The 27,921-nt window shown below is 36.9% G+C and overlaps 10 protein-coding genes and 1 pseudogene across 10 annotated transcripts; 7 read left to right on the forward strand and 4 right to left on the reverse strand.

Moving 5' to 3' along the window:
• The first annotated feature begins 7,844 nt into the window (after nucleotides 1-7,844).
• On the forward strand, nucleotides 7,845-8,324 carry LOC145274068 (2-hydroxy-3-oxopropionate reductase-like). Its single transcript, XM_080127249.1, has one exon. It carries the CDS (start codon nucleotides 7,845-7,847, stop codon nucleotides 8,322-8,324), a length of 480 nt encoding a protein of 159 aa, XP_079983375.1.
• A 62-nt stretch (nucleotides 8,325-8,386) lies between these two features.
• Nucleotides 8,387-8,770, forward strand: LOC145274069 (2-hydroxy-3-oxopropionate reductase pseudogene; annotated as a pseudogene).
• Nucleotides 8,771-8,801: 31 nt separating this feature from the next.
• LOC145274070 (outer membrane protein assembly factor BamE-like) lies at nucleotides 8,802-9,143 on the reverse strand. Its single transcript, XM_080127250.1, has one exon. The coding sequence runs from the start codon at nucleotides 9,141-9,143 to the stop codon at nucleotides 8,802-8,804; it is 342 nt and encodes a 113-aa protein (XP_079983376.1).
• On the reverse strand, nucleotides 9,140-10,162 carry LOC145274071 (aspartate-semialdehyde dehydrogenase-like). The gene has a single exon (XM_080127251.1). It carries the CDS (start codon nucleotides 10,160-10,162, stop codon nucleotides 9,140-9,142), a length of 1,023 nt encoding a protein of 340 aa, XP_079983377.1.
• A 1,369-nt stretch (nucleotides 10,163-11,531) lies between these two features.
• LOC145274072 (3-isopropylmalate dehydrogenase-like) lies at nucleotides 11,532-16,312 on the reverse strand. Its single transcript, XM_080127252.1, has 3 exons — nucleotides 16,272-16,312; nucleotides 16,048-16,127; nucleotides 11,532-12,586 (listed from the first exon to the last, which is right to left on the reverse strand). The coding sequence occupies exons 1-3, from the start codon at nucleotides 16,310-16,312 to the stop codon at nucleotides 11,532-11,534; spliced, it is 1,176 nt and encodes a 391-aa protein (XP_079983378.1).
• Nucleotides 16,313-16,361: 49 nt separating this feature from the next.
• On the forward strand, nucleotides 16,362-17,330 carry LOC145274074 (type II secretion system ATPase E-like). Its single transcript, XM_080127253.1, has one exon. It carries the CDS (start codon nucleotides 16,362-16,364, stop codon nucleotides 17,328-17,330), a length of 969 nt encoding a protein of 322 aa, XP_079983379.1.
• Nucleotides 17,331-17,582: 252 nt separating this feature from the next.
• Nucleotides 17,583-18,590, forward strand: LOC145274075 (type II secretion system protein F-like). The gene has a single exon (XM_080127254.1). The coding sequence runs from the start codon at nucleotides 17,583-17,585 to the stop codon at nucleotides 18,588-18,590; it is 1,008 nt and encodes a 335-aa protein (XP_079983380.1).
• Nucleotides 18,591-18,639: 49 nt separating this feature from the next.
• On the reverse strand, nucleotides 18,640-19,686 carry LOC145274076 (ribosomal large subunit pseudouridine synthase C-like). The gene has a single exon (XM_080127255.1). It carries the CDS (start codon nucleotides 19,684-19,686, stop codon nucleotides 18,640-18,642), a length of 1,047 nt encoding a protein of 348 aa, XP_079983381.1.
• A 1,041-nt stretch (nucleotides 19,687-20,727) lies between these two features.
• On the forward strand, nucleotides 20,728-22,120 carry LOC145274077 (uroporphyrinogen decarboxylase-like). The gene is made up of 2 exons (XM_080127256.1): nucleotides 20,728-20,902; nucleotides 21,066-22,120. The coding sequence occupies exons 1-2, from the start codon at nucleotides 20,728-20,730 to the stop codon at nucleotides 22,118-22,120; spliced, it is 1,230 nt and encodes a 409-aa protein (XP_079983382.1).
• Nucleotides 22,121-22,141: 21 nt separating this feature from the next.
• On the forward strand, nucleotides 22,142-23,689 carry LOC145274078 (putative cytosol aminopeptidase). The gene has a single exon (XM_080127257.1). It carries the CDS (start codon nucleotides 22,142-22,144, stop codon nucleotides 23,687-23,689), a length of 1,548 nt encoding a protein of 515 aa, XP_079983383.1.
• A 6-nt stretch (nucleotides 23,690-23,695) lies between these two features.
• LOC145274079 (valine--tRNA ligase-like) lies at nucleotides 23,696-26,383 on the forward strand. The gene has a single exon (XM_080127258.1). The coding sequence runs from the start codon at nucleotides 23,696-23,698 to the stop codon at nucleotides 26,381-26,383; it is 2,688 nt and encodes an 895-aa protein (XP_079983384.1).
• Nucleotides 26,384-27,921: the final 1,538 nt, after the last annotated feature.

The following is a 27,921-nucleotide window of genomic DNA, read 5'->3' on the forward strand; positions in this document are numbered from 1 at the left end:
CGGAATTCTTTATAGAAGATAAGCAGGTTAAAGATGGAATTGGTGTGGTCTTTAATTTAGCTGACTTTAAAGAAAGTGGTGTAGGTAGTGTTACGAATTTAACAGCAACATTATATCCAATTACTAACGGCAGAATAAATACAGCTGTTCCGCCAGTAGTGAATAATACCAGTGAAACTCTGTTTATTTCACTAGATTATTCTGGACGGGCAAAAGTAGGCGTTGATTACAGCACGTCTGCAAGCACCATTGATATTCCTGTAGGGCAATCACAAGGTCAGATTGTACTAACAGGTATTAGTGATAATTTGTTTGAAAATGATGAGAGCATAATAGTTTCCTTTGCTTCAGCGAAAGGTGCCGTGCCAGAGGCGTTGAATAATTATAAATCTGCTATGAGTTCTGCTTCTGTTGTCGTTATTGATGATGATAATGCACCTAATAGCATTAAGTTGACACCATTGCCAATATTTGGCACAGAAAATTCAACAAATGCAGAGATTGTCTTTGTATTGGCAAGCACAAATCATACGGAGTCTGATATTGAGCTAGACTTAAGTTATAGCTCAAACAGTGCTCGTTGGGGTTCATCAATGTCAAACCCACATATAGATATCTATGCAGATAAGAAAGTTTACATCAAGGTTGGAGAAAAACAAACAACAGTAGTTATGACAATCATTAATGATGAATTGTTTGAGGATACCGAACACAGTGATATTCAAATTGTAAAAGTATCCGATCCGGCAGTTATTTCAGGGCAAAGTACTCGAGTACAGATATTTGATGATGAAGCATTAGATGGCGTTTACCTAGAGTATACATTGAAGTCAGTTGGTACAGAGGGAGGCACCTCAATGGTTACAACTTTTGAGATGATCAATTTTGATGGTACTAAGCGTTATACAAATGAGACATCACAAACGATTACATTGAGATTTGGTCAGTTGGGAGGCAGAGCTATAAAAAATAGTGACTTCTTCTATGATCGGTTTAATTCGACTGGTGTTAAAGTGGTCGTGGGCAAAGGTGAAAAAGGTGGTCGTATAGAAATAGGTGTTTATAATGATTTGCTATTTGAATCAACCGAAACAATTATTTATGGTCTAGTTGATAAAAGCAATAACTCAATTAGGCAGAGTACAGCTGTAGCAGATATTATAGATAATGATACAGCAACGATTGTTCTTGCACCGTATACAAAGGGTGTGGAGGATGCTTCTGGATCAAAACCTATTACATATAAGCTGTCGTTATATTTACTATCTGACTTGACTACGCCGACGGTGAACCACAGTTCAGGGGCATTACAGTTTGGTGTTAAGGCAGTTGGTGGTGTAGCAATCAATCGTTCAGGATCAAATCTTGGGGATTATGAGTTATTGAGTGCAAACATTATAGAAATCCAAGAAGGCTCTAGCTCGGGTATACTGAGCATTCCAGTCAATGATGATTCGTTATTTGAATTAGAAGAAAGTGTAGAAATAGAAGTGGATGTACATAGCACAGCCTTGCCATTAAATGATTTAATTGTTGCAAATACACCAACTGCTTACACAACAACTAACTTTATTGTTGATAATGACACAATAACGGTAACTATCTCAACAATTACTGATGGTGCTGAGGGTGGAACAACTTCACCTGTAGTTATTCAAGTTAGCTTGGGTCTTATTAATGACACATCACAGACTTTATTAGTGCCTTTATCAATGAGTTCAACAGTCGGTAATGCGATATATTTCACGGGTGCTAATGCTACCGAGGCAGATTATGGTGGCATTGCTACAGCAACTATTTTAATTGGGAAATCTACGGCAGATGTTACTTTTACAGTAATAGATGATAATCGACTAGAGTTTAGGGAGTATTTTGATGTTAATATTGCGGGTTTATATAGTGCAAAAGGACAGAAAATCATCAATAGTATAGCACTTGTTAGCACAGATGTTAAGAAGGCAAGTATTATGGATAATGAATCCACGCGTGTTATAGTGAGCATTATTAATGGTAGCGAGCGTCCTTCTGATGCTGAACTACGTATTGCTTTGGATTCTGGTGTGGTTAGTGGATTAGTAAGCTCAATGGTATTTAAAGTAGATTTGAGTTCTAATGCTGGTGATCATGGTGTACCTGGATTTGGTTTACACTTTAGTACAAATTCAATAACGAGCACCTTCACAGATATTACGAATGTTCCTGAATATATAGAAATAGGTTTTGGTGAAAACACCCATGCATACAGAATGCCGGTAATTGATGATCCGTATTTTGAAGGCGAAGAAACATTATTGTTAAAATTTAACGCAACTGGCATGATTTCTGGAAAAATAAATCTTAATTCAACAACTATGGCATTAGGTGTCAGAGATAATGATGATTTAGCAAATTCTATAGAAACAACCATGACAATGCTTATTGATACAGCGTATGAGCCAAACTCAACAGATCAAATTGTTTGGTCAGTATCTTTAGCAAAAATCAATTACACAAAAAGCACAATAACGGTTGGCTTTAGCTATAAAGGTGCAGCCATTGCAGATACAGACTTCAGTAGTGCGGTGGCAACCATCGCGATAGGTGATAAAAATACTCAAGTATCCATTCTTCCTATAGATGACTTATTGGTTGAGTCAACAGAAACAATTGAGATTCAGTTTAATGCAAAAAGTAATCAAGCATTATCATTTGATAGACAGCAAAGAAATATTGGTCCATTGAAGGCAGCTATTGGTGATGATGATATTCAACGGATGACAATTATTCCAGTCACAACACCTTTAGTTTTAACAGAGCAAGGTGGGGCAAAAGATTTCTTATTTGAGATGGTTGATATAACTAATACGGCAATTAAGCTATACAATGGTCTATCTGCACCAATGAAGTTTGATTTAACATACAGTGGTCGGGCTAGTCGTAATGGTGCAGGAGTCGATTATTCAGCTCCAGATAGTATTTTTATAGCAATTGCAAACAGTACAATGTCATTAAAAATCATTCCTGTGGATGATGTGCGTTTTGAAGGTGATGAAGATATTAAAGTATCATTTACTAATTCTTTAGCATCACAAAAGATTTTCACGACTCAAACGATTGTTCTTGAGGACAGTGATGATAAAAATGTTACGGCAACAATTAGTATACAAAAACTTCCAGTAGAAGGTGTTACAACAGGGGTATTAGTGGTGAGCTTACCAGTCATAAATGAGACCACATCTTCTGTAATATTGAGCTTGTCATCATCGGGAAGCGTGGGTTCAGACGAAGTAAAATTAAGTACCTCGGTAATAAACATTCCTCCAGGTAGCGATAAGCAACTGGTAGAAGTCTTTACAGGCAATGATAGGCTCTTAGAATCTACGGAATATCGTTCAGTATGGGTAAGTAAGGTGTTATCGAATCATAGCATTCACATGCTTGCTTCAACCTCAGTTCCAGTTATTGATGATGAGTTAATTAATACAAGAATTCAATCAAGCATATCTATGGGATATGAAAATGGAACCCCTGTCACAGTTGTCGCACATTTAGTTGATATACGGGATCTTAGCACCGTCACCTATGCGATTATCGGACAAGATTTGAGGGTTTCTCCAAGTATTGATTTCTCAACAAATCAAACTCAAATTGATTCAAGAGATGTGAATGAAGGGGCATTTATTCCTAGATCATTTAGCCTTCAAGATACTACAGAGGTTACATTGATATTGCCAGTTATTAAAGATAGTTTATTTGAAACCATTGAGTCAGTAGTGATTAATTTAACTGCAGAAATCGTACCTTTTGTTGGTGTAAACAAACTTTCAACCAAGACATTATTAACACAAATACAGGATACCCTTCCAACACCCAAATATTCTATAGAATTTAGTGCAGATAGTAGCGTAGTGAAAGAGACCTCTCTTACAGCGTCATACGTAGTTTCTTTGAAAAATGGACAACAGAATATCGTAAACAATACCTCAAAAGATATTATCCTTGCTATAGACTACTTAGGTAATGCAACCTTAGGCGAGGATTACAGTACGTCGATGAATTATGTAACTATTGCTAAAGGTCATTCAACAGGAGCTTTGGTTCTATCTATAATTGATGATAATTTATATGAAAAAGATGAAGAAATTGTATTGTCATTAAATAAACAAAAAAATAGTGGCTTATCTGCATACTTCTTGCTAGATAGCTCATTCACAACAATCATTTTAGATAATGAAAGTCGTAGGGATTTAGAGGCAACCTTTGTATTATCATCAACCTCCTTATCTATCAACGAGTTAAGTTTATTACCTGTTGATATTGATGTAATTCTCTCATCAACTAATAATATCGGCTCAGATTTATTACTGAATGTTGTTTCTCTAGGTAATGCTGTAATTAATAAAGATTTTGAAGTGCTCTCTACTCAAGTTAGAATTGCTAATAATAGTCGAGTTGGAAAAATAACTTTGCAGTTAAAAGATGATAAGCTAATTGAAATGAATGAGAGGATTGTGTTAGCTGTTGACAGTCTTTCATTTGGTTCATTGCGTAATACAGGAAGTAGTGCGGTGATAACGATTATTGATGATGATTATCTAGCAAAAGTTGGTGTAAAATTTTCTGTCCTCCAAGTTGGGAAAGAAAGCACAACAGTGTTTAATTTAAGCTCAGAAACGGCAACAATTCAAAATAACAGTGTAGATATTATTCTACAGGCCAAACTGCATAAGGCTAATTCAGTGAGTTCTTTGATTGGTAATGGATTTAACAGCACATTAAGTGTTTTAGTCTATCGTTCATCAGATTCAGTGGCATCAATTCATGATGTATCTATACCAAGTACGACAGCTTTTTACTTTGCACCAAACTCATCATTATCAACATTGAGATTAACGGTACATGATGATATATTATTTGAAGGCAATGAAATTGTCACTATTCGATTAAGTTCGCCAACATTAACCACGCCTTTTGCTAGCTTACCAGTTGGTTCTCGTTCTTCTATAACTAGTGGCTTTAACCGATTACATCAACGGTATGTGGAAGCAATTATTGAGGATAATGAAGCACTATCAGGCATTCCAGTAACTTTTACTACGAAAAGCAATGGGGTGGAGGGAGCATCTTTAGGTAATGTATTAATTAACCCTATACCGCTCACTTTTGAAGTACAGATGGCATTAGCAAATCACACCAATAAACCGATTGATATACCAGTAGGCTATACGGGAGGTACAGCAATAGGATCATCCACATCAGGATTTGGTGTTGATTACAGCAATGCAAATACAAGTCTTATTGTTCCTATTGGTTCAGACAAGGCGATTCTAACAGTACAAGTCTTTAATGATGAATGGCAAGAAAAAGATGAAACCGTATTTATTTCCTTTAGCAATACTTATAAAAACATATTGAAATTTACTAATTCATCCGTGATTGGTTTAATCAAAGATGCAGGAACAGATACAGATGGTGATCGTCTTCCTGATATTTACGAAGCGGCTTTCGGAAGTAATCCAAATGTTAAGGATACTGATGGCGATGGTTTGAATGATGGCGACGAGTATATGAATTTTGTTGCAACAAATTCAACACCAAAATTAAATATATTGATTGCTGATACTGATGGTGATGGTATCTTAGATGGCGATGAAGATTTTGATGGTGATGGTTTAACAAATAGCGAGGAAATTGCAAATAAAACCAATCCATATTCTTCTGATACAGATGGTGATCGCCTAACAGATGCACAAGAAATTAAGATCACAAAAACAAGCCCAATTCTTGCAGATAGTGATAATGATGGAATATCTGATGCAGATGAAGATTTGGACTATGACTCATTAACCAACTGGGAAGAATTTAATATTTATGGTTTAAGTCCAGTTAAATTAGACACCAATGAAGATGGGGTGACGGACTTTAATGAAGACGCTGATGGTGATGGGGTAAAAAATGGTAATGAAAGGGCCGTGAATCTTTTCGCCCAACAAGTTGCCTCAGGTGTCTTTGATGCAAAAGTGAAGTTGAATGATGATATTGATAATGATGGTTTAGTTTATGGTGTTGATCCAGATAGTAACAATGATGGTATTATTGATAGTGCTTATGACTTTGATAAAGACGGTTATCCTGATAATTATGAAATTGCTATAGGAAGAGAAGGGGATCCTCTAGATCCTGCTATACCAGCTCAATTTACCACTTTCCTTAAACTATTGAAAGATCAAGATTTTGATGGTGATGGTTTAATGAATCTATGGGAAGTTCAGCATGGATTAGATCCCAAAGTTGCAACCATGGCAGATAGAGACTTTGATGGTGTCCCAGATGTAGTAGAATCCTACATCTCCTGTAGTCGGACAACGGGTACGCTCACACAATGGCCAGAGATAATGTATGGTTGTAGCTCTACATCAAATGTCACATTAGATACCGATACGGATGGAGATGGCTTGCCTGATTTTTCAGAAGTGATATTAGGAAGTGATTTTGCTGATAATCAAAGTCCACCGAAGATTATATCAACGAATGGTTTAGAGAGTTCTATTAATCAATATTTGTCAAAATATAATGTCATTGCAACAGGTATTGATTCAGATGCTGATGGAGATGGCTTTACTGACTTAGAAGAAGCAAAACTTGGCTTGAATCCTGCTGTCCATTCACAGCCAGTTATATGGATAGATGTCTCGCAAGAAAATGTTGGCGGTGTTAGTGCTATCAGACAAAATAGAGGCTTTGTGGTTGCACATGTGCTAATAGGAGGCAGACAGCAGATGGTTGATGTTGATTGGAATGGTAGTAGCCAAGAGGTTAAATCAGCTATTACTGGCAAGAGTGCTTGCACGCAAGCTGATGGTTTGGCTCTTCAGTGTAAGAAGATCATACTTGATAGTAGCAAGTTATCTGCAGGGCAGAAGTTAAAATTTGTTGTCAGTGCGTATCGTTATAATCAGGGTAGAACGAAGAGAACGCCAACATCAATATATGAACTAACCATTCCTGTAGTTAGAACAACGGTTGAGAAAGATCTCATTATCGATGCTAATTTTGATGGTCGTCCAGATAGCAAATTTGTTAAGAAAGATAATATCGTGGTATCTAATGAGGAGATTGTTCGATTTGGCGAGGCCACAGCTATCGGTGCCTCAGGTATTTTGATGAGATATGGTGATGTGGCTCGTTTATTTAATCCAAGCATTGGAGTAAGTGTATCAGAAAAAGCTTTTGTAGATTTTTACGGTAAAGGAGATGATGAATTTATCTTTACTGTCAGTCCATATAACCTGCAAGTAATTTCTCTACCAGAGGTTGGCAGTAAAGTGTCGATTATTTACAAGCTTTCTAGCAACTTGCCAATAGGTACGAATATTGCTAGAATCAGGACAACTAGGGGATGGGTTGATTTCACGCCTACTGTGAGTGATCGTGTTTACTCATCAAGAATATCAGGCAATTCTGACTGTCCAACACTTCCTACTGCCTATAGTGTGGGTATGGTTTCTGGAGCAAATTGTATCAAACTAGATATCACAGATGGAGGAATAAATGATGAAGATGGACAGCGAAATGGTAGTGTGCGTAATAGCTTCTCTGTAGGTACTTTTGATGCAGAAATTGTAGTTTCCAGTGGACTTGGTGGAGATGGTTTTGATGGTAGTGGTTGTTCATTAGGTGGTAATCAAGGTAAATTTGATTGGGTATGGGTATTGTTATTGTTAGGAGCAATACTTGTTCACTTAATCAATCGTCGTAGAGCGAACAAATAACCGATATTTCCCCATTTTTCTTGTATATATTGCTTTTGGGCAGTATAGTTTCTTTCTGTAGTTTTCTCTTTCTTATGCAAGCTATTTTTCATTATGAATAAATATATCCAACAGGCAAAGATAGGTTTTATTGGCTTGGGTATTATGGGCTTTCCTATGGCTAGTAATTTATTAAAAGCGGGTTTATCTGTGATAGCCTTTGCGAGAAAGCAAGAGGTGTGTCAGCAATTTATTTCTTTAGGTGGGCAGTGTCAGGTTTCTCCTTATGAAGTTGGCAAGTGTGTTGATATACTCATCACGATGGTTCCGGATAGCCCGCAAGTCAAAGAAGTGCTGTTCGCAGAAAATGGTGCATTAAAAGGGTTAAAACAAGATACATTAGTTATTGATATGAGTACAATAAGCCCTGTTGAATCTTTGCTCATAGCACAGGAGCTTGAAAAAAAAGGTGTACGCATGTTAGATGCTCCAGTTTCTGGAGGTGATGTTGGAGCAAAAGCAGGAAGTTTATCTATAATGGTTGGTGGTGATAAAAAGATGTTGCTCAAGCCATGCCTATTTTTCATATTTTAGGAGAAAACATTATTCATGTTGGCGAGAAATCATCTGGACAAATATGTAAAAGTTGCAATCAAATGCTTGTTGCTCAGTTATTAAATGCCGTTTCAGAGACTTTGTATTATGCGGAAAAGACGGGGGTTGATGCCTATAAGGTTAGAGAGGCATTAATGGGAGGTTATGCAGGCAGTAGGGTATTAGAAATTCATGGCTTAAAAATGTTGCAAAGAGATTTTCAAGCAGGTTTTAAATCATCTTTGCATCTCAAAGATATGCATATTGTTAAACAAGCTCTGCAATATTATGATGTGGAGTCAATATCCACAGAAGTTGCTACAAAAAAAATTGCCACTGTTGTTGAGCAGGGCAATGGTCATTTAGATAACAGTGCTATTCATCAAATCACTCACAATAATAGTGATAAATCTTGTGAAAAACAGCAGGGATTTAAACCTTTATGAACAAATAATCTATATCTATCATTAAAACCAATTATTGTGGTTCTTTAGGTATTTCTGCATCAATATTATTTTTTTCTAACTTACTGACAACATTTTGTTGATCAAAATATACAATAAGATGTTTGCGGAAAAAGTCCCCATTGGATAAGCGAAGTTGATAAACGTAGATCCATTGATTACGATTTAAAGGGTTATACAAAAGCGGTAACCCAAGATAGGATTGTACCTGTTCTTTTGAATCACCTATTTGGATTTTATTCACCTGTTCTTTTTCAATAATATTTCCTTGTTGTCGTTGAGGTTTATACAGGCATCCTGATGAGATGAGGATTGCGACACAAAGAATAGTTGAGGTGATTCCTCGTATAATCATAGATGGCTAGCGATTAGTTCCTCGGCAATTTGGATTGCATTCGTTGCTGCTCCTTTACGAACATTATCGGCAACTACCCACATATTTAATTCATTTGGATGGCTAAGCCCTGACCGAACTCTTCCGACAAAAACATTATCACAATGAGCAGAGTCTAATGCTGTAGGGTAGGTATTAGAAGATAGATCATCTAATACGGTAATGCCTTCTGCTTGTCTAAGAAGCCCGATGGCTTGTTCTTTATTGATGGGTTTTTTTGTTTGGATATGTAGTGCTTCACTGTGTCCATAGACTACTGGTACTCTTACAGTAGTTGGGTTAACTAAAATAGCATCATCTGCAAATATTTTTTTTGTTTCATTAACCATTTTCATTTCTTCTTTGGTGAAGCCATTATCAAGAAAGACATCAATGTGTGGTATGCAATTAAAAGCAATTTGTTTAGTATAGACTTGTGGTTCGCTCACAGGAGTGTGATTAATTACTTGTTTGGTTTGCAGCATCATTTCATCAATTGCTTTTTTTCCAGAGCCAGACACAGCTTGGTATGTGGCAACATTTATACGTTCAATACCAACGTGATCATAGATTGGCTTAAGTGCTACAACCATTTGAATAGTGGAGCAGTTGGGGTTAGCAATAATACCTGTTTTTTTGTAATCACCGATACAATGTTTATTCACTTCAGGAACAATTAATGGAATATCTTCGTGCATACGGAAGTGAGAAGTATTATCAATAACAACACACCCAGCTTGTGCGGCCTTAGGGGCATAATGTTCAGATACGCTTCCACCGGCAGAAAATAGTCCAATTCTTGCCAAGCTAAAATCAAATTCGGCAATATCAATAACCTCTATTTGCTGTTCACCAAATTGCAGCTTCTTACCAGCAGAGTTGATGCTTGCTAACGGATAGATTTTTTCAACCGGAAAGTTTCGTTCATGCAGTTGTTGCAAGAGAGTTCTGCCTACAGCACCAGTGGATCCGGCAATACAAACTGTATATTTTTTAGTCATTAGATTGGGAGAGTTTTAATGTTTTCTGTGCTTCTTTTGATTTGTTTTCATCAATTTCAGCATCAATGATTTGGCTTTTTTCCAAGTGTACCTTGACTTGTTTAGGGAGGATGCGGTAGAAATCTTGGCTATCAGCTTTATGGCTATAGCCAGTAAATAATGCACCGGTTTCGAAATTAATATTTTCAGTTTTCACTTCACCATGCACTTCACCACCGGATTTTATTTCTAAAAACTGGCAGTCTATTTGTCCATTAAACTTACCACTAATAATAATATTTTTAGCAAGAATAAAGCCAGTAACATTACCGCTTTGACCAATGGTTATATTATTTGTAGAGAAAATACTGCCCTCAAAATAGCCATCAATATGGCAATCTGCATTCAGTTCGATTTCTCCTCGTATGGAACACCCATTTGAAAGGATGCTTTTTCCTTTATGTATTGTATTCTTATTAGGTTGGTTAAAAATTGCCATGGCACAGACTTAACGTTATAGAAAATAGAAGAGTAATTAATATTATTCCACTTAAGAAAATATTTTGGATTAAGATGCTTGTCGTTAAAGAAAACTTCGTATTGTAAATGCGGACCAGTAGAGGTTCCAGTATTACCAACTAAGCCAATTAGTTGTTCGTATTTTACACGATCCCCTCTCTTAACTTTATACTCGCTTAGATGGGCAAACAATGTTTTAAAACCATACTTGTGTCGAATAATTATAGTTTTTCCATATCCATTTTGAGTACCTACATATTTTACCACACCTTCAGCAGGGGCATAGAGAGGAGTTCCGGTAGGACTAGCTAGATCCACGCCATAATGAAAGTGTCTAATTTTTTTTATTGGATGTATGCGATAGCCATATGGACTGGATATACGTGTAGGTTGTTTAATAGGGTAGCCATTTGGAATGACTTGAAATATAAGTTTCTTCTCCTCTTTATTTGGGACAATTGATGCAAAAATTTTATTTTTTGTTAGCTTGGTTGTAGCACTGTTAATTTTAACGCTATTGATTAAGGAATAGAGATGGCTGAATTGTTCTTTGTTTTCTGCCAATTGTTTGGAGAGCAGAAGATTTTTTTCTGCTAAGGCAAGATGGGTATTGTCTTTGCTGACTAACTTATTTTGCTGATCATCCAAAAGAGAATAGAGATGTGGTACTAAAAAGAGTAGGAGGGTAATAAGCAAAATAGTGAGTGCTAATAAAACAAGGATAAGCTTATAAAGTGTTGTAGACACGGCAAAGTGCCAAGACTTTTTAATTCCTGTGATGTTAACACTAAATGATTTTTGCATTAAAAAAATTTATCCACCTTGTATTATGTATGAGAAATTTTTTAGGAAGAGGCGGTTTGGTTGTGTATTACTGAATAAAATGTTTCAAAATTAAGTCGCCCATTTCTTCAGTGCCTATAAATGATGAATAATTGGAAATATCTTGAGTTCGAACATCTTTTTCAATAACGTGTTGAACAGATTTTTCTAATTTTTGTGCATAATTTTCCATGTTGAGAGATGAGCGTAGGAGCATAGCAAGAGAAAGAATGGTAGCAATGGGATTGGCTATATTTTTACCGGCAATATCTGGAGCAGATCCATGCACAGGTTCATAAAGTCCTTGTTTTTTTTCATTTAATGAAGCAGATGGTAACATGCCTATAGATCCAGTAAGCATAGCAGCGATATCTGAGAGAATATCACCAAACATATTGCCAGTTAAAATAACATCAAATTGCTTGGGTGCAGAGACCAATTGCATCGCAGCATTATCAACATACAGATGACTAACTTCAACTTGTGGATATTCAGGGGCAATTTCATCAATAATCTCACGCCATAGGCGTGTTGCTTCAAGAACATTTGCTTTATCAACAGAACAGAGTTTTTTATTACGCTGCATGGCTAAATAAAATGCCACATGGGCAATCTTACGGATTTCTTTTTCATGGTAACGATAAGTATTAAAGCCTTCTCTTTCTCCATTTTCATCAGTATGAATCCCACGTGGTTCACCGAAGTAAATCCCTCCTGTCAATTCACGGACAATTAAAATATTTAAATTCTCTACTAAATGCAGTTTAAGGGAAGAAGCATCAGCTAGTTGAGAATGTAGGATAGCTGGTCTTAAGTTGGCGAATAACCCAAGGTTTTTACGTAGAGCAAGGAGTCCTGATTCAGGACGTTTTGCCATATCAAGATGATCCCATTTATCGCCACCTACCGCTCCAAGCAAGATAGCATCAGATTGTTTACAAAGTGTTAGGGTTTCCTCAGGTAAGGGCTTTCCACAGTGATCGATGGCAGCACCACCAATTAGAGCACATTGATATTCAATAGATTCCCCTTGAGCAATCATTACATCAATAATTTTTTGTGCTTGAGCAACAACTTCGGGTCCAATTCCATCACCAGATAGAAGAACAATTTTTTTCATGTTGGGGTATGTTTAAATGTATTTAAATTCTGTTAAATAAAAAAGTGAATTTATCAGGTTAAGTTTTATTACCTAAATGTAGGATATAAAGGCGTTATATCAGATGATAGAGTTCGCTCAGTGGTATAATTATGTGGATAGTTTTTCAGAATTATACAAAATAAAAATCCACTATACCCACTATATATATATCCACTATAGTTGAGATGAAGTGAAGCCAAGTCTGAAGTTTTTCTTTAACCTATATTATAGTCTACTTTAGTTTTATTGTGATTAAGATCAAACCATTCGTTGGATTTAAACAGCCATGAATTACGCATCAATAAATTCTTTGTTTTCTGCGACTATTTCATTGATAATAATGGTTCTTGTTGCCTATGTTGGCTCACTTTTTACTTGGCAAATAGTCAACCAACAAGATGAGAATAATCCGTTTATTTCTCCGATTGCTCAGTCAAATAATAACAGTATAGAACAAGGGAATTTATTATCTATCTACCCCTTATTTGGGGTTCCCCCTGTCGTTAAGGTAACAAAAAAAAGACGTCCACAAGCTAAAAAACGAGAAAAAGTTAGGGCGGTCGCACCAAAGGTTAAGCTTAAATTACGAGGCATTTTATCTGGAGTAGAGAGCTATGCTATTATTGAGGTTTCTGGTGATCAAGGGGTGTATGCTGAGGGGGATAATATTTCATATTTATATATTTTAGAAATTTCCAGTGATTACGTTGTATTTGATGATGATGGTATTGAGCACAAAGTATACGTCAGTGATGAGAGCGTCTCTATTGGTGGTGGGGAGCGTAGTCAACACAGTTCTGCTAATCAAGCACAGCCAGACTATGTAAGTAGAGTAAGTAATAATGATATTGATAACAATGCCTTGCCAACATTTGTAGCAAATTTATCTTTTAAAGAGAAAAAGGCACTACAGGATTTAAAAAAAACATTACGTACAAACCCGCTACAAGCACTAGGCAAGGTTAATGCTTTTCCATATCGTGAGAGTGGCAAATTAGTTGGTTATCAAGTGACTCCAGGATCAGAAAGGGTATTGTTTAAAAATGCGGGCTTACAGGCTGGAGATATTATTTTAGATATCAATGGAGAGCCTTTGTCAGAAATTAAAGATTTTACAAGAGGAATGAAGTTAATGGAGCAGCTGGGTCAGACTGATGCATTAGATTTATTAATTAATCGGCGTGGTATCGAACAAAGAGTATACATTAATATAGAGCAATAAAAAAAGGTTATCTGTATGAAAAATTGTTATAGATATATCTATAAAAACAAGTAACACGAGAGATAATATAGGTATATGTTAAATTATTTTATTCATCTTACGATTAGGAAAGCGGTTCTTATTCTTGCCTTAATTTTTCTTTTGCCGGTGAGTTACTCTCCATTACCAGTTTTGGCAAAAACAAAAAAAGGTGTTGCTTCATTAAACTTAAAGAATGCAAGTCTACGAACATTAATCAGTACGGTATCACGAGCTACGGGAAAGAATTTTCTTATTGATCCTCGTGTCAAGGGTTCTGTTACTGTAGTAATTTCTACGCCACTAGATGCCAAGGCGTTATATCAAGTTTTTTTATCCATTCTTAAGGTGCATAATTTTATTGCGGTTGAGGGTGAGTATGTGACTAAAATTTTGCCAGCAAATCAAAGCAAGACAAATAGTGCCTATGTATCAGGTGCAAATCCAGATTCGTTAGTAACAACGATTGTACCAATTAATTACATCAATGCTCAACAGATTATTCCAGTATTGAGACCTTTTGTATCATCAAATTCTTTTTTATCTGCTTATGCTCCGACGAATGTATTGATTATTCATGATACTAAGGCGAATTTAAATCGCCTTAAAAGATTGATTAATGCGGCAGATAAGCCAATCGATCAAGATTTTGAAATTATTCCAATTAGGCATGCAAGTGCTTTGGAGATTAGTAAAATAGTTAGTACATTTTTGTCACGTGAAAAAAATGTGCCAGCCAAACAGCGCGTGCATCTTGCTGCTGAGGTCAGGACAAATCGAATTATTGTTAAGGCTGATAAAGAACAGCGTTTAAAAATTCGTGCATTGATTAGTGAGTTAGATATAGAGGATATTAGAGGGAACACAAGTGTTATCTACTTAAAATATGCCAATGCAAAGTTGATTCTTCCGATTTTACAAGGTGTGTTAAAGGGGGGGGATACAAAAAAAGGTGGAAGTAGTACACATATTCAAGCAGATGAAGAAACAAATTCTATCGTTATTACTGCACCACAAGATGTGGTATTTTCAATAAAAAGCATTATTCGTCGTTTAGATATTCGTCGTGCACAGGTTTTAATACAAGCAATTATTGCCGAGGTATCCTCTGATATTCGTGATACGCTTGGCGTACAGTGGCTATCTAACGCCCGTGTAGATGTGGGGGAAGGTAATCAGGGGGCAGCAATTGGCACCATTAATTTTGATAATTCATTGCCAAGATTGGTAACGAATCCAGCACAAGCTGCATCGTCTATTCCTCTTGGAGCAGGTATCGTGGTTGGTGAGATTCAAGACTCAGTGAATAACATAGGTTGGGGGGCATTATTAAATTTGCTTAGTTCACATGGTCAGGTTAATTTATTATCAGCCCCCTCTATTGTGACATTAGATAATGAAGAGGCAAGTATTCTAGTTGGTCAAGAAGTACCCTTTATTACTAACACGCAGCTTTCTGCAAATAATACGAACCCATTTCAGAATTATGAGCGTAAAGATGTTGGATTGTCATTAAAGGTTAAGCCACAGATTAATGAAGGCGATGCAATCAAGCTAAGCATTGAGCAAGAAATATCTAATATTATTGCTACGGCACAGGCAGCTGATACCGTAACATCTAAGCGAACATTAAAAACATCGGTGCTGATAGATGATGGTAAGGTAATTGTCTTAGGGGGTTTAATGGATGAATCAGGAAGTGCATCACAATTAAAAATTCCTCTTCTAGGTGATATACCATTATTAGGGTTTTTCTTTCGGTATAGTAATGATTCCTCAGCTAAACGCAATCTCATGCTATTTATTCGCCCACAAATTGTGCGAGATGGAAAAGCGCTTAATGCCATTTCATTAGCTAAATATAATGAGATTAAAGCACAAAGATTGCAACTAAAGGAAGAGGGTACACTTCCTGCTGTTAATATCAAAATTGACGATTATATTTACACATCAACGCTTACAAGTGGCACTCCTAAAAACAACTAATAAACTGGTATCTACATACTGATATGCTGAGTTTTAGTTTTGCACGCAAAAATCAAATACTTGCAGAAAAAGGAAATGAAGGCTGGATAGTTAGTTACAGTGGCGATTTCAATTTACCTATTTTTGTTGAGACACAAAGAGTTTTAGGCAATATTTCTTCTTTACAGTCCATTGAAGGTGAAGCGTTCAATCAAAAATTACAGACCTTATACAGTGGGCAAACAGAAGGCTTGGGTGAGTTAAGCGACAGCTTAGATGGTGCGGTGGATTTAGATGAACTGGTAACGCAGTTAGATGAACCAGAAGACTTATTAGAGTCGGAAGAAGATGCACCGATTATTCGCCTGTTAAATGCTCTTTTTTCTGAGGCAATTCATTCAAATGCTTCAGACATACATGTTGAATCATATGAATCACGTAACCGAGTACGTTTTCGTATTGATGGCGTCATGAAGGAAGTCATGACTTTGCAAAAGCACATTGCACCATTACTTATTTCACGTATTAAAGTGATGTCCAAATTAGACATTGCAGAAAAAAGAATCCCTCAAGATGGACGTATTGCCTTACGTTTAGGAGGACGTTCTGTGGATTTACGTGTCTCAACCATGCCCTCTGCACAGGGCGAAAGGGTTGTGATGCGTTTACTTGATAAACAAGCAGGGAGATTGCAGCTAAATAGTTTAGGTTTGCCAGAAAAGAGCGTTCATTTAGTGGAGCAACTAATTAATAACCCATATGGTATTATTCTAGTTACTGGACCAACTGGTTCAGGAAAAACCACCTCTCTCTACGCTGTACTTACACAACTTAATAATAATCAACGCAATATTATGACAGTGGAGGATCCGATTGAATACAATATTGAAGGCATCAATCAGACCCAAATTAATGAAAAAATTGATATGACTTTTGCTCGAGGTATCCGTGCCATTCTTAGACAAGATCCAGACGTTGTCATGGTTGGAGAAATTCGAGACACAGAAACAGCACAAATTTCAGTCCAAGCTTCACTTACTGGACATTTAGTACTTTCGACCTTGCATACGAATACCGCAGTTGGTGCGGTGACTCGTTTGCGTGATATGGGGATTGAATCATTTCTCCTTGCATCAAGTTTAATAGGGGTGGTAGCACAGCGTTTAACCAGACGCTTATGTGAGCATTGCAAGGCGCCTTATGAAGCACGGGAAGAGCAAAAACTAGTAATGGGCATTCCTGAGAGTGAAAAGATTGTTTTTTACCAACCTGTTGGTTGTGAAAGTTGTGCTAAAACAGGATATTCTGGGCGTATTGGTATCTATGAAATACTCATGATTGATGAAAAAGTACGTAAGTTAATTCATGAAGAAGCAAGTGAACAACAAATTTTAGAATATGCTCGTCAACACACACCAAGTTTGCAACAAGAAGCCTTAACCTACCTCATTGAAGGAAAAACCTCTTTTGAGGAAGTCGTTCGAGTTATCCACAATATTTAGACTGCAAGTAATTTATAAAACCCATGTCTATGATTATCTATTATGCCAGCTTTTGAATACACAGCACTAAATCGTAATAATAAGCAAGTAAAAGGCATCCTTGAAGCAGATTCAGAGCGACATTTACGCCAACAACTGCGAGAAAAGGCTCTTATTCCAATTGCCATTAAAAGCCCTAAAAAGAAGAAAAAAAGTGGTAAGGGAAAAAGTTTTAATTTAAGCCTATCCTCAAAAAAATTAAAAACATCGGATATGGTGATTATTACCCGCCAGTTAGCGAACTTAATTCGTGCAGCACTGCCTGTTGATGAAGCCATTCGCACTATTGCAGAGCATAATAATACAACCATACGTAAGGTACTATCTGAAACACGCTCAAGAGTGATAGAAGGAGTTTCTCTCAGCAAGGCACTAAAAGAGCAAGGGGTATTTAATGAGGAGTATAGTTCCACGATTGCTGCAGGTGAGCGTTCTGGAGAATTGGCAACAGTATTAGAAAAGATGGCAGATGATATAGAGAGAAAAGAGAAATTCTTAGGAGGAATCAAAACAGCAATGATCTATCCGGCAGTGATTGCTATTGCCTCTGTTGCCGCAGTGATTGCCTTGCTGACCTATGTTGTACCACAGGTGGTTGAGACCTTTTCCTCCTCTAACCGTCAGTTACCAACATTAACAATTATGATGATTAGCGTTAGTGATTTCCTTAGAGATTATGGAAAAATCTTACTAATTTTAATAACTATTTCAGCATTAGCTTTTAAGCTTTCTTTACGTGTTACATCTGTACATTTACGATGGCATCGATTTTTGATGAACACACCATTTATTGGAAAAATTTTCATTGGTTCTAACAATTCGCAATTTGCTCGAAATTTTAGCTTAATGCAGGCTGCTGGAGTGCCAGTAATTGATGCATTAAAGATTACAGCAAACACCCTATCTTGTTTACCCATGCAACAAGCTATTTATTCTGCTACAGAGCTGGTACGTGAAGGAAGCTCCATTTTTAAAGCCCTAGAAAAATTTGAAGCATTGCCACCAATGACCTTATATATGTTAGCCAGTGGAGAGAAAAGTGGCAAATTATCTGAAATGATGGAACGTGCAGCAATTAATCAAGAGCATGAACTTCAACAATTCACATCAAGTATGCTGAGTATATTAGAGCCACTGATTATGTTAATTATGGGAGGCTTTGTTTTATTGATTGTACTGTCTATTTTGATGCCTATTTTTGAATTTAATCAATTGGTTTAGGGTTTGTTCAACTGGTAACTATCGTTGAGTAGTTTAAAGCTTTTATTATTTATAACAATCTAGTTGCCTCAATAAAGTCGATAAAAGATTTAGGAAGGGGACTCTCTACCTTTATTTTATGGTTATTGACTGGATGCATAAAGCTCAATTCACTAGCGTGTAAAGCCAGTCTCCCTAGCTTAGTATGGTGAGTTTTTTCTGTTTGTATAGCTAGGGCTTGGTCCAGCTTACGTTCACCATACTTATCATCACCAATAATGGGACAATTGTTGCTTTGGCAATGGACTCGAATTTGATGAGTTCTTCCTGTTTCTAAGCGTGCATTTAGCATCGTACAATCATTTAATTTTTGTGCGATGTCAAAATGAGTTAGGGCATACTGCCCATTCTTATCTATCTTCACTCGGCGTTCGCCATTTGGCATCAGATAGCGCAACAAAGGTTGATTAACGGCATGCCATTTAGGAGACCAAATGCCATGCACAATAACGGTATATATTTTTCTAACCTCATTTTGTCTAAACTGTTGATGCAGTTGTCTCAGTATACTGCGTCGTTTAGCAACAAGTAAGCAACCAGAAGTATCTCTATCTAAGCGGTGTGCCAACTCAGCTTTGTGCCAGTTATCCACATGGTTAAGTTGCTCAATTAGACCATCTTGAGCACCTATTTTTCCACCACCATGCACTGCCAAACCATAAGGTTTATTGAACACAGCGAGATACTCATCCTCGTAAAGAATATTATCCAGTAATTCCTTAATCAAGGTTGAATTGACTCGTGAAGAAGGAGTTTTTCTTTTCTCATCTGCCACATATGGCGGTAGGCGAACTTGGTCGCCTATTTGTAATTTATAAGAGGCTTTTATCCGTCCCTTATTAACTCGTACTTCACCGCCTCGTAACATTCTGTAAACTCGGCTTTTTGGTACAGAGCGGTAATAACGAATAAGAAAATTGTCAATTCGTTGCTGATGTTCATCAATACTAATTTCATAGTAACTGACCTTATGATGAGCCGTTGGTAAAGCTTTTGCTTTTTCAACGGCTTTTGAAGGAGAATGAAAGAGAGGTTTTTTTTTGATTTTTTGTCGCATAGGTTTTAAATTTTGCGAATATTAAAAGCTTGTTTAAGAGTAATTTGAGTAGCATTTTTTTGATCGCATACTATTAATTCTCCCTTTGCATTGATTCCTTGAGCAATGGCATGGTAACGGTAAAAAAAATTATGTTCTTGAGCACTTCTTCTATGGGAGATAGGGGCAAGATTAGGCAATTGTTCGCTCAATTCGAAAGAGATAGCTTGGTTAAACAAACAATCATACTGTCTCCATAATTGAAAATCAATATCTATATGAGGTGTCTCAGTAACGGCTTTGAGTATTTGGCTAACGCCCATTAGTATGTCATTATAAGTAAACCCATTTTTTTTAATATATACTTTTTGTATATGGTCTATAGATAAATTGACTCCAATACCCAACACGACTTTTGTATAATCTCTGCAAACTTTTGTTTCAATTAATAGTCCACCAACTTTAGACTCACTTAAAGTATGTTTAATTGGTTTATTGTCCGTAGTGAACAAGATCAAATCATTCGGCCATTTAAGTTTACTATTAATGCCAAATTTAGCGAAAAAATCAGCTAATTGTAAGCCACATAAGACACTAAGGTGAGTGGGAATATTTTTCATTAACGTGGCATAAGATAATAATAAATCACCTTGGTGACTACACCAATGATTAGCTCTTCTTCCTCTACCAGCAGTTTGTTGAGAAGCCACGCAATAGAAAGGAAGGGGGCGTTCTTGCTTAAGAGCCCATTCATTGGTAGAAGGCAATTGATTAAAAAAATAGAAAACACTCATGTTGTTATGGATAATTGGCTATCTAAAACAGTCAAATAGCTCTTAAATTTGAGGCAAACATCAGATAAGAATAGTTTGATGACAAATTCACCTGTGCACTTTACTAGATAAATTTATTTTATTTCAATAATAAAGCCCGTATAAATACTGGCTAACAATTGATAAATTTAACCTCAAGAGGAATGATGAAAAGACAATTATACTGCCTACTTCGGTTATAATTAATACGCCGATGTATTACTTTTTAAATTAATGAATTAAAAAAATTATGAAATCAGACATTCATCCTGAATATCGTCAAGTAGTCTTTCAAGACATACCAACAGGTGAGACTTTTATAACCAGTTCCACGCTAAATTCTTCTGACACAATTGAGCTAGATGGTCAAACTTATCCGCTTATTCGTGTAGATGTATCCAGTGCTTCACACCCGTTTTATACCGGTAAGCAAAATGTGGGTGCAACACGTGGACGAGTTGAGAAGTTCATGGAAAAATATGGCATGTAATATCGCTAAGTGAACACAGTATTCACTATTATTTAGCACCAGCCTCAGTTGCTGGTGTTTTTTTTTGTAACAAAAACGGGAATACATTCTTGTGTCAGATAAAACAACTAAGCATCGTTTTCTTAAGGCGTTATTAAGAGAACCCGTCGATCGTACGCCGGTATGGATTATGCGTCAAGCAGGTAGGTATTTACCAGAGTATCGAGAAACTCGTAAGCAGGCAGGTTCTTTTTTGGATTTATGCAAAAATCCTGAACTAGCAACAGAAGTTACTCTACAACCTTTGCGTCGATTCCCTCAATTAGATGCAGCAATTTTATTTTCTGATATTTTAACCATTCCAGATGCCATGGGTCTTGGGCTTAATTTTTCAGAAGGTGAGGGTCCTGTTTTTCGCAATCCGATTACTCATCGCCAAGATATTGATGCAATTAAAACATTAACGATTGAAAAAGATTTAGATTATGTCTTACAGGCTGTGGAGCGGATTCGTCATGAATTAGATGAGCGAGTACCGTTAATAGGCTTTTCTGGTAGCCCATGGACGTTAGCAACTTACATGGTTGAAGGAAGAGGAAAAACAGATTTTGGTAAAATAAAGCAACTAGCATACGAGCATACACAAGATTGTTTATTGCTACTAGATAAACTTGTGGATGCGGTGGCAGATTATTTAAATGCACAAATCAGAAAGGGTGCACAAGCCATACAAATTTTTGATACATGGGGTGGTATACTCAGCACACAAGCCTATTATGATTTTTCTCTCTCCCCGATGGTTAGAGTTATGGAGCGTTTACATCGCACACATAATGGTCAACAAATTCCAATTATTCTATTTACCAAAGGAGGAGGAAACTGGTTAGAGGCAATGGCACAAAGTGGTGCAGATGCATTAGGCATTGATTGGAGTGTGGACATTAAAAAAGCGAAAAAAATGGTAGGAGATAAAGTTGCTTTGCAAGGCAATTTAGATCCCAGTATTTTAAAATATAATACTGAAGTGGTACGCAGAGAAACCCGACAAATCATAACAGATTTTTCTTATGATGGTTCATCAACGGGCCATGTATTTAACCTAGGTCATGGCATTACGCCAGATATAAATCCACAACGAGTCAACGATATGTTGCTTGAAATTGCTAATTCTTAATCATACAAAACAGATACTCCAATGATTGATTTTATTACCACTACTGCTCTACAAAACCAGTCATGCGATTGCATATGCATCGGCTTTTATAGTGACAAATTACAAGAAAATTTTTCTGCAAATAGTGAGTTAACTACACTACTGAGGGATGGAAATATTGAGGAAATCATTTCACAAGGTGATTTTACGGGAAAATTAGGTTTGACTCATTTAGTCTCAATGGGTAAAAACAATGCTTGTACACCACGAATTTTACTTGTGGGTTTAGGAGAATCTGAAAAATGCAGTAAAAAAAATTACCACAAAGCCATTGAGAGCATAATCTCGGCAATCAAGCCATTACCAATTAAGCACTTAGGCGTCCATCTGTTCGCAGCTTGTAAGGAAGAGCTTTCCATCACATATATGTTACAGCAGTTAGCATTTCAATTGCAGCGTCAAACTTATCAGTATAGTAAGCAGGCATTACAGCAAGGCATTGCTCTTTATACAAAAGATAATTGCAGTAAAGATACAGACAAGCATACCCCACTAGAAAAAGTAAGCTGTATCGTTAATCAAACAATTAACGATGAGCAACAAGGAAATGACGCACTATTTCTAGGAGCATCATTAGGAATGGGGGTGAACACCACACGTTTCCTTGGAGATTTGCCAGCCAATGTTTGCACGCCAACGTACTTAGCTAATTTTGCTGAGCAAATGGGACAGCAATATGACTGTTTAACCATCCGAGTTAAAGATGAAGCTGACATGCAACAGTTAGGGATGAATGTATTGCTGAGTGTGAGTCAAGGCAGTAAACAAGAAGCTAAATTTATTGAGATTGAATACACACCAGGGCAAGCAAAAAGCAATGATACGATTGTATTAGTGGGTAAAGGTGTTACCTTTGATACAGGAGGGATCTCATTAAAACCCTCTGCTAGTATGGATGAAATGAAATACGATATGTGTGGGGCAGCCAGTGTATTTGGCACCATGCATTTTCTTGCTGAAAGCATGTCCTGTCAAACTCGAGTGGTAGCAGTCATTCCAGCAGTAGAAAATATGCCATCAGATCGGGCAACTAAACCGGGAGATATTTTCCTATCCTACTCTGGAAAAACTGTTGAAGTACTTAATACTGATGCTGAAGGTCGCTTGATTCTAGCTGATGCATTAAGCTACGCTGAAGAAACCTATCAGCCGACAAAAATGATTAATGTGGCAACTCTCACAGGGGCATGCATTATTGCATTAGGCAATCACCGAAGTGCAGTGATGTCCAATGATGATGCATTTGCTAAGGAACTTATGGAGGTTGGACAGTCCGTATGTGACCCCTGTTGGCAACTCCCTTTAGACGATGAATACGATAAGCTTCTGCACAGTAATTTTGCGGACATGGCTAATATTGGTGGACGAGCTGCTGGCAGTATTACCGCAGGTTGCTTTCTCAAACGTTTTGTAAAAAATACTACGTGGGCACATCTTGATATTGCAGGTGTGGCATGGTTAGAAGGTAAGAAAAAAGGAGCAACGGGTCGCCCTGTGCCGTTATTAGCCAATTGGATCATACAACAATAAATACCCATGTCTATCGATAAAACTTATCAACCCAAAGCCATGGAGCAGAAGCTCTATGAACGTTGGGAAAAAGAAAATCATTTTGCTGCCGAAGATAGTTGCACCGAAAAGCCTGCTTGGTGCTTGATGATTCCGCCACCCAATGTAACGGGGAGTTTGCATATGGGACATGCCTTTCAAGATACGATTATGGATTGTTTAACTCGTTATCACCGTATGAAAGGCAACAATGCTTTATGGCAACCGGGTACCGATCATGCAGGTATTGCCACGCAAATGCTTGTTGAACGTAAGCTACTTGGGGAAGGTGTGAAGCGTACCGACCTTGGGCGAGAAAAGTTTATTGATAAAGTATGGGAATGGAAAAATCAATCAGGTGGTAATATCTCACGTCAATTGAGACGCATGGGTGCATCTGTAGATTGGCAGCGTGAACGCTTTACCATGGACAAAGAGATGTCGGATGCGGTAACGGAGGTTTTTGTTCGCCTGCATGAACAAGGCTTAATTTATCGAGGCAAGCGATTAGTCAATTGGGATCCTAAATTGCTTTCTGCGATTTCTGATTTAGAAGTCATTAACAAAGAAGAAAAAGGCTTTTTATACACAGTTCGCTATCCTTTTGTTGATGGTGAAGTAGCTGGTAAAAAATATCTCTTAATTGCAACTACCCGTCCAGAAACCATCTTGGCAGATGGTGCTTTAGCCGTCAATCCAAAAGATGAAAGATATGCTGAATTTATTGGAAAAACAGTATGGGTACCGATGACGGAGCGTCAAATCCCTGTGATTGCTGATGACTACGTTGATCCTGAGTTTGGTACAGGCTGTGTGAAAATCACGCCAGCACATGATTTTAATGACTATCAAGTCGGTCAACGGCACGAAATGGAAGTCATTAATCTCTTTACCCCAGAGGCAATTATGAATGAAAATGCTCCAAGCAGGTATCAGGGGCTAGAGCGTTTTGAGGCACGGGATAAAATCGTGGAAGATTTACGCTCAGCAGAGTTATTAGTTTCCATTGATGATCATGAAATGAAGCGTCCCTATGGTGATCGCTCTGGTGTAGTGATTGAACCATATCTTACTGACCAGTGGTTTGTTAAAGCCGATGTATTAGCGAAAAAAGCCATTGAAGTAGTAAAAAATAAAGACATTCAATTTATTCCGCAAAACTGGGAAAATACCTACTTCCAGTGGTTAGAAAATATTCAAGATTGGTGTATTTCTCGCCAGCTTTGGTGGGGGCATCGTATTCCCGTGTGGTACAAAGAAGATGGCACGCATATTGTTGCAAAAGATGAAGAAGCTGCAAAAAAAATAGCTGATGAGAGTGGTTACACAGGGTCATTAAGACAAGATGAAGATGTGTTGGATACATGGTTCTCCTCGGCATTGTGGCCATTTTCAACGTTAGGTTGGCCAGATTCAACCGATGCCTTAAAAACTTTCTATCCAACCAGTATTTTAGTGACAGGCTTTGACATTATTTTCTTTTGGGTAGCACGAATGATAATGTTTGGCGTGCACTTTACTGGTGAAGTTCCATTCAAGCAAATTTATGTACACGGTTTGGTACGTGATAGCAAAGGCGATAAAATGTCTAAATCAAAAGGTAACGTACTGGATCCTATCGATATTATTGATGGCGTTAGCCTAGATACCTTGCTTGAAAAACGAACAACCGGATTGATGCAACCCCAACTTGCGGAAAAAATTCGTCAAGACACCATCAAAGAATATCCAGAGGGGATTCCAACCTATGGTTGCGATGCCCTACGTTTTACCTTTATGGCAATGGCATCAACAGGTAGAGATATTCGCTTTGAACTAAACCGTTGTGAAGGCTATCGTAATTTCTGTAATAAGCTTTGGAATTCAGCTCGATTTACCATTAGCAAACATCAGCAAGTAACGGAAAATCAACAGCCAATAGCACTTTCAGAAGAGGATCAAGCCACCTTAATGCTGTGCAATCAATGGCTACATTCACGTCTGCACCAAACCGTTCAATCTATTGAAGATGCTATTGTAAAATACCGTTTTGATTTAATGGCAAATGTGCTTTATGAATTTGTTTGGCATGATTTTTGTGATTGGTACATTGAAATGATTAAGCCACTGATTAATAAATATGAAAATCAACAAGTTATTGAAGTGCTGATTAATACATTAGACAGTATCTGTCGCTTAGCACACCCGGTGATTCCTTTTATTACTGAGGAAATATGGCAACAATTACCCTTGTCTCAGCATGAAAAACAGACAAGTGCGATTATGCGTCAAGCTTATCCAGCATACGATAGTGAGAAAGTTGATTCACAAATAGAAGAAAAATTTGATTGGCTAAAAGATTTAGTGACCACCGTGCGGAGCTTACGTGCAAAAAACAATATCAAACCATCAGCGACCATCAGTATTCTATTAGCCAATACCCACGCACAAGATGAGCAATATCACAAGCTGTTTGCCTCGCTTATTCTCTTGCTTGGTAAAGCGAAATCTTGTGAGATATCTCAGCAAGATAGTTTGGGGATGACTGACTTGTGTCGTCATTTTAAAATCACTATTCCCTTTGATGGTGCGATTGATTTAACTGCCGAGATTACACGCATTGAGAAAGAAATCAAACAATTAGAAAAGCAAAAAGCTACGCTAGATGGGAAAATTGAACAATCCAAATTATCTTGATAAAGCACCTGCTAAGTTAGTGGAAAAAAGTAGGCAATCTCACCAGCTTATTACACAAAACATACAGGAATTAACCCAGCAAATTGCAAAATTAAAAAAGAGTGGCTAATCACCTAAATTCTATAAAAAGACACCTATGCATACTGTTTTTATCCCTCAGTATTATAGCTATCAGTTTGCCGCTTCATGCCAAAACTTTTGTGGGTTATGTTAGTGATAACTTAACCACCGTTTTGTATGCTAATCCAGATTTGGATGCAAGCATTATTGCCTATTTAGATGCAGGGCAAAAAATTCATATTATTGCTGTCAATAACGAGAGTTGGAATCAAATTCGTCTAGAAGATGGCAAAGTTGGTTGGATTGAAAGTCAACACATCACCTCAACCCCAGGACGTCAACAACAAATATTTACTTTGAAAAAAGAACAATTGAGCTTACAAACAGAGCTTGCGGCAAATAAAAAAGAGGCGGCATTTCTACAAGAAGAAATCACCAAATATCGTCAGCAAAATCTTAACTTAAAAAAACAAATTTTCAACCAACAATCTAAGCTTACTCGCTATGAAGAAATTCTTGCAGATCCCTTAAAAATCAATCAAGAAAATCTACGCTTAAAGAAAAATATTGAATTTTTAAAATTTGATAATTCTGTGCTACAACGTAGCACCCAAGACATTCACGAGCGTAATCAATCTGAATGGCAAACGCTCGTGATTATTTTTTCCATTATTTTCTTACTCCTTGGCTACATTATTGGCAAGAGGCTGGCTGAAAATAAACGAGCCTTCTGGAAAAACCTCTAATTAGCTTACAAGTAGAATCAATGCAAAGTGAATGGCTAAGTCAATAAGTACCTTTTCTTAGCACCGAAAAACTGAGAACGGCTTTCATCAATCGTGAAAGTCCGTGAATAATAGTGAAAACAACAAAAAACTTCTTTACAAGTTACGAGAAAAAACTTGCAAAGTTAAAAGATTAGTGATGGTAAAGGTAGTGATTAACGTTGTCTAGCCTTAAAACGACCATCAGTTTTATTGATCACAAAAATTTTGCCACGACGACGAACAATCTGGCAATCCTTATGTCTTTTCTTAGCTGACTTAAGAGAGGAAAGAATTTTCATAAAAGTATTAAGCGTAATTATCTGAAATTAATACTGAAAGATTTTTTGTTTATTTTTAATTTAAGCAGTAATTTTAACACAAAAAGTATAGGAAATATATGAGTAAGGAGTAAAATACACAGAATGTGATGTAATTTTATGCGGTGGTTCTGATTTTATATTTCATGTCGGTTTTTTAGGTGATGGCGTGAAGGAGTCTTGATTTTATGAATAAATTTAGCAACTTAATGGATAAACCTAGAGCATTTTTTCAAAAAATGTTGATATGTTTTTATTTTGTTGATAGAATCCAATATAGAGTCACATATATATTTTTAAGGTTGAAATTTTATTGTAACTTAGAGAATGCATTAGAATTATAGGTTTGTAGTAATTACAGATATAATTCTTCTGAAGAGTTACAATGGATAGA

This window comes from Euprymna scolopes, unplaced genomic scaffold, assembly GCF_053919585.1.
Source record: "Euprymna scolopes isolate OS-2025 unplaced genomic scaffold, ASM5391958v1 sca258, whole genome shotgun sequence".
Taxonomy (NCBI): domain Eukaryota; kingdom Metazoa; phylum Mollusca; class Cephalopoda; order Sepiida; family Sepiolidae; genus Euprymna; species Euprymna scolopes.